This window comes from Macrosteles quadrilineatus, unplaced genomic scaffold (assembly GCF_028750875.1).
Source record: "Macrosteles quadrilineatus isolate MER2022 unplaced genomic scaffold, UCM_ALF_1.0 Scaffold_2__2_contigs__length_208266976, whole genome shotgun sequence".
NCBI classification, from domain to species: Eukaryota; Metazoa; Arthropoda; class Insecta; order Hemiptera; family Cicadellidae; genus Macrosteles; species Macrosteles quadrilineatus.
Window position 1 is genome coordinate 204,844,087 of NW_026542595.1, and position 7,062 is coordinate 204,851,148.

General features: G+C 39.2%; 1 protein-coding gene across 1 annotated transcript; it reads left to right on the top strand.

The window, feature by feature from the left end:
• Nucleotides 1-2,475: 2,475 nt before the first annotated feature.
• Nucleotides 2,476-6,486, top strand: LOC128985310 (uncharacterized). Its single transcript, XM_054404702.1, has one exon. It carries the CDS (start codon nucleotides 2,476-2,478, stop codon nucleotides 6,484-6,486), a length of 4,011 nt encoding a protein of 1,336 aa, XP_054260677.1.
• The last annotated feature ends 576 nt before the right edge of the window (nucleotides 6,487-7,062 follow it).

The window sequence follows — 7,062 nt, forward strand, 5'->3', positions numbered from 1 at the left end:
CCATTTTTAGAAATAGTTTTCCATTATTTTTCATGCTTACCTGATCCCGATTGTTTCCTCTGTCTTATACTTGGTCTTTTTTATTATTGTTTGTAAAATTTAAATCTTAGTAATAATTTTTTCTTTGTTTTTCATATTTTACTTTATTTATATTTTTTTAAGTGAACACAATTTTAACTATATATGTTTTTATTGTGCTTGTTTATTAAGTTACTGAAAATATGTTATTGCTATTTTATCATTATTTGTTCATTTGATCATTGGTTGTGTTAAATGTTTCATACATTGTTATATTTTTATTTTTATTTTTTAAGTTTTTTGTGTACCTATTACGTTTTTATTAATTTTTCCACCTGTTAATGGAACTATTCAGCAAATCATCTTAAGCTGTTTATTATTTTTATAATGCAAAAATCTAGTCTTGGTTACAATTGTGTGATACATCACACAAATTAATAAAAACGTAATAGATATTAGTAGTAGTCATTTTGTACGTTCTAGGACAGAGGAGGGAGGAGTGTAGACCACGTGGGTTGAGGTAGGTAACCTCACTTTGCCTAACCTAACCTAACCTTACAGGCAGAGACTGATCCTCTGATTTGGACGACTTTACAGAAACGACAACAACTTTTGAATCTCATTTTATATAGGACCACCAATAGGTTCTCAACTGCACAAAAATGGCGCCGATTGCATCATTCGGTGCTCATGTTTTCACTAGAGGATTTGTATGAAGATGCAGTATTTCGATCTCAATGTATACTGACACGCCATTTGAAACTCACGTTCTAGGACAGAGGAGGGAGGAGTGTAGACCACGTGGGTTGAGGTAGGTCGGGAAGGGAGGTGTGTCCATGACGTCACATGTAAACAGAGGATGATCTTACAGACAGAGACTGATCCTCTGATTTGGATGACAAATTTTTTTGTGTAGATATAAAGAACGTTAAATCAGTTCTCATTTGGTATACTTGTCGTATAATAGGATCTCACGGCTGAGATCGAAAACGACAATAGCTTTTGAATCTCATTTTATATAGGACCACCAATAGGTTCTCAACTGCACAAAAATGACGCCGATTGCAACGTTAAATCAGTTCTCATTTGGTATACTTGTCGTATAATAGGATCTCACGGTTGAGATCGAAAACGACAACAGCTTTTGAATCTCATTTTATATAGGACCACCAATAGGTTCTCAACTGCACAAAAATGGCGCCGATTGCATCATTCGGTGCTCATGTTTTCACTAGAGGATTTGTATGAAGATGCAGTATTTCGATCTCAATGTATACTGACACGCCATTTGAAACTCACGTTCTAGGACAGAGGAGGGAGGAGTGTAGACCACGTGGGTTGAGGTAGGTAACCTCACTTTGCCTAACCTAACCTAACCTTACAGGCAGAGACTGATCCTCTGATTTGGACGACTTTACAGAAACGACAACAACTTTTGAATCTCATTTTATATAGGACCACCAATAGGTTCTCAACTGCACAAAAATGGCGCCGATTGCATCATTCGGTGCTCATGTTTTCACTAGAGGATTTGTATGAAGATGCAGTATTTCGATCTCAATGTATACTGACACGCCATTTGAAACTCACGTTCTAGGACAGAGGAGGGAGGAGTGTAGACCACGTGGGTTGAGGTAGGTCGGGAAGGGAGGTGTGTCCATGACGTCACATGTAAACAGAGGATGATCTTACAGACAGAGACTGATCCTCTGATTTGGATGACAATTTTTTTTTGTGTAGATATAAAGAACGTTAAATCAGTTCTCATTTGGTATACTTGTCGTATAATAGGATCTCACGGCTGAGATCGAAAACGACAATAGCTTTTGAATCTCATTTTATATAGGACCACCAATAGGTTCTCAACTGTACAAAAATGACGCCGATTGCAACGTTAAATCAGTTCTCATTTGGTATACTTGTCGTATAATAGGATCTCACGGTTGAGATCGAAAACGACAACAGCTTTTGAATCTCATTTTATATAGGACCACCAATAGGTTCTCAACTGCACAAAAATGGCGTCGATTGCATCATTCGGTGCTCATGTTTTCACTAGAGGATTTGTATGAAGATGTAGTATTTCGATCTCAATGTATACTGACACGCCATTTGAAACTCATTGTTTTCATGTTGATTTTTACGTGTCTTCTGAGTTGAGTCGTTCCGTGTTTAGTGACGTCACTTGTCTTGGGATCATGTGATCATGGAATGTTCTAGAAACATTACCATAAAAGGAAATGCCACGTGATAGGTCACGTGATCATCTTGGAACGTTCGAGAACATTACCATATATGGTCATGTGTTTCGACGATTGTGCAACAGCCCGCGCGGTCTTGCGTCAGTCTTCTCTGAGAGGTGGTTGTGAGAGGTGCTATTTTTCGAGTCTTTGAAATTGTGTAGTGCGTGAAAAGTAAGTTTTCAACCATTTATAAGTGTGACGAGGATTTGCGGTGATGGCTAGTGTCAGTGCTACGAAGCGATCGTTTCCTAGTGACAACGAGAGTGATGACGACAGCCTTCCTACACCACCAAAGCGTCGTTGGTTCCAACGTTATAAAGACGATATTGAGGAACAACAAGGTGCTAGGGAAGAACACCGCTTGGATGTTGCCTCGGTCTCTGACGGAGAACATCATGTGTCACCGGTTGTTCAAAGTGCTATCAAGCGGTCGTTTCCTCCAGACAACGACAGTGATAACGAGACCCGTCCTATATCACCGAAGCGTCGTCGAGCCCAACATAGTGAGTTGGATATTTCGGAACAACTACAAGGTGCTAGTGAGATGATGGACATTCAAGAGCAGGAAGAAGATGTTTCGGATGTCGTGCAGGTTCTACCTGTCAGGAGAGCCGATACAAAAACATTAAAGTTCTGTGATATATGTCACCTCAGTATTACTAGGAAAAACTGGGCCCGTCATACTGGGAGTGGAGCTCACCAAGCGGCGTGGATACAAAAACAGCAACTAAACCGACCATCCGTCATAGTTCAGCCATCCATCATAGTTCGGCCATCCATCATAGTGCAAGTCCCACGTAAGCCTCCGCCACCACCTAATCTTGAAATCATCCAATCTAAAACGGCGTTCAGAGGTCGAATGAAGACGTTTGAGATCAATAATGTCAAAGTAAATGGTTACAAAAGTGTTGAAACTTTTATCGAAGATTCCAAAAAACTTATAATTGAAAAGGTTCGTGATGAGGGAACTTCATTGAAAATCCAACTTATCCTTAAGTCAAAGTTCGCTAAAGGGATTACGGAAAAAGTCGAATCTGATTTTGAATTCAAAACGAAAAACATCATCATTTACGAAGATTCTAATCTATCAGATTTGTTAAATGAGGCAAAACAAAAACTATTGACTGAGATGGAAAGTTTTAATCACAAAGGCTCCAATTGGAACATGAAAACGATTGAATGTCTTCTTTTACATATCAACCGACTTAAGCCTTTGAAAGGGTCTAGTTACATAGCCCTGCCAGAAAAAATTCGCTTGAAACGTGCTGTTGTAAACATAAAAAACAATGATCAGCGTTGTTTCATGTGGTGTTGTCTAGCAGCACTCCACCCTCCAAAGGTACACCCGGAGCGGATCGAAAGCTACACTGCTTATGTTGATGGATTTCTTGAGTTATTTGATGGGATAGATTTTCCAGTCAAACTGACTGATGTAAAAAAATTCGAAAAGCGTGCAGGATTATCGATCAATGTATACGGTCTTGAAGAAAATAGTGATGTTTTTCCCTTGTGTGTAACAGATGAAGAAAAGCCCGTGCATGTAGACCTGTTGTTGGTTAAAGATGGAACGAACTCACACTACTGTCTAATCAAAAACCTATCTCGTTTAGTTCACAGTCAAGCTACAAAACATGATAGAAAATGCTATATATGCAGACGTTGTCTTCAACACTTTCATAACGAAGACAATTTGAAGACACATATGGAGGACTGCTCTAGACATGATCCCTTAAAAATAAAGCTCCCTACCGCTGGAAAAAATGACAAAATAAGATTTACGGAACACAATAAATCAATGAAAGTTCCTTATGTCATTTATGCTGATCTGGAGAGCATGCTCCTCCCGATTTCTACTTGTGAACCATCGGGAGTTGATGAAAACGGTGCTAAGAGATCGTACACATACAGCTATCAGAAACACGAAGCTATAAGTTTCTGTTACTATATCTCTGGCAGTGAAAAGCCTCCAACGACATATTTCGGGGAAGATGCTGGACGAAAGTTTGTCGAGGTGTTGAAAAAGGAGGCCGTAGAGATAAAACAAATCTACGAAAAGATCATTCCAATGAAACCACTGGAGGAAGAAGAGATACGTAGACATAGAGAAGCGGTAACCTGTCACATCTGCCAGGAACCTCTCAATGAAACCGACAAAGTGAGGGATCACGACCACCTCACCGGTTTGTATCGAGGCCCTGCCCATTCCAAATGTAACTTATTGTTTACTAAGCCCAAATTTATTCCTGTTTTCTTGCACAACCTTTCTGGCTATGACATACATCAGTTCATCAAAGAAATAGGACGACAAGGTGAGAAACTCAAAGTGATTCCCCAAAATGATGAGCGATATATATCATTCACCCTTCAAGTTAGGGGAGGGTTGGAACTGAGATTCTTGGACTCTTTTAAGTTTTTAAGTGCAAGTTTAGACCAATTGATTAACAATTTAACTACAGATCAGTTGGAGCATACAAAGAGATTTGTCAGATCATCACAGATAGAGTTGGTAACAAGAAAAGGAGTTTATCCCTATGACTTTATGGATAACATAACAAAATATGATATGACAACTCTGCCGGAACTTCATGATTTCAAAAACAAATTAAATAAGTGTGATGTATCAGAATCAGATTATGAGCATGCTCAAAAGGTTTGGAATGAGTTCAACATCAAAGATATGAGAGAGTACACATTGTTTTACAACAAGATTGACGTCCTCCAGTTGGCAGATGTTATGGACAACTTCAGAGACGTTTGCCTTCAAACATATAGTCTCGATCCAGCGTGGTACTTCACAGCTCCCGGATTAGCCTGGTCGGCGATGCTGAAACTCACTGATGTAGAGCTCCAGTTACTAACCGACCTCGATATGATTCTAATGGTTGAAAAAGGAATTCGTGGAGGTGTTTCGCAGTGTTGCTTGAGACAAGCTCGAGCCAACAACAAGTACATGAGTCAAGGCTTCGATGAGAACAAAGAACCTAGCTACCTGGTGTACTTAGATGCGAATAACCTATATGCTTGGGCTATGTCGCAGGCAATGCCATTCGGTGACTTTAGATGGCGAAAAGATACTGAAATAAATGTTTTAGACATCAGTGATGACGCGGCCACCGGCTACATTCTCGAAGTTGACCTCGAGTATCCTGAAGAAATTCATGACCACCATGCAGACTTTCCACTGGCACCTCACAACATGATTCCACCTGGGTCAAAAATACCCAAACTAGTCACCACTTTGTACGACCGATCTAGATACGTTGTACACTACAGAAATTTAAAACAGTATCTCAACCTCGGAATGAAACTAAAAAATATACATCGGGTTCTTGAGTTTTCTCAAAAACCGTGGATGAAACCATACATCGATTTAAACACTAACATGAGGACCAAGGCAAAGAATAAATTCGAAATTGACTTCTACAAGCTTATGAATAACGCGGTATTTGGGAAAACTATGGAAAACCTTCGGAATAGAGTGGACGTTCGTCTGGTAACTGATGAACGACAGGCGGATAAATTCATTGCCAAACCTACATTCAAGAGTAGGAAAATATTTACGGACCATCTTGCAGCTGTGCACATGACCAAAACATCACTTCTTTTCAACAAACCGATTTACGTGGGGGCGGCTATTCTAGATGTGTCGAAAACCCTTATATACCGTTTCCACTATCAAGTGATGAAGAGCAGATATGGTGATCGGATCATACTCGCCTATACTGATACCGACTCACTGATTTACATCATATATACAGAAGACTGGTACATGGACATGAAAGAAATGATTGACGAGTTCGACACGAGTGCATATCAAAGCTCCAACCCTTTTGGTATGCCTCGAGTAAACAAAAAGGTTCTCGGAAAAATGAAAGATGAGCTGGAAGGTCTGATCATGGTTGAATACGTTGGTCTGAAGTCAAAAATGTATGCCACTGACGTAGAGGAAGGTTTGAATTGTATAAAAACATCTAAAAAGGCTAAAGGAATCAAGAAATCAGTGGTGGAAAATGAAATCACAATAGATGACTATCGCAGATGTTTGAAGACTCTCGAAGATGTGTACAGACAAATCAACAGCATCCGAAGCCACCTGCACGATGTTTATAGTATGACACAATTCAAGAAATCACTTTCGCCAAAGGACGACAAACGGTGTGTTCTTCGAGACGGAATAAGGACGCTACCCTGGGGACATAGAAGAATTCCTACTGAATGTACATAAAAAATGTAAAAAAAACTATTCCTGTAAAATATATTTTTTTCGTGTTTTACACTGTTGTTATTTATTGCCCTGGTGTGCACAAGGTTTTTTGTAGCTCTTTCTCATAAAAAGATCCAATTATTTCTTCACCACTTTTATCTTTGATTCTATAGGTTATTGGAAAGGTGTCTTGCACTTTGGATATGGTAAATATCTCTCTAGTCCAATTGCGACTGTATTTATCGGCAAACGTATCTTTTTTTGCCACAATCCTCACTCTGTCTCCTAGTTGAAATTTTATTTTTCTAGGTGTATGAGGAATATTGGAGAACCTCTCAAGCAATCTAGGTACGTCCGCCTTAGTAACCTCTGCAGGTTTCATACAAATTGTACGATGGACACTATTGTTGTACTGATGTAACAAGTCTTGAACTATGTCTAACCACCGAAAATAATTTCGAGTCTCGAATATAACCTTCATTTTTTCATTCAACGTACGATTGAACCTCTCAATGATTGCACTCTTTTCCTCATTTTCAGTATGATACATTTTTATGTTGTACGATTGTAAAACTGACTTAAAATCACGGTTAAGAA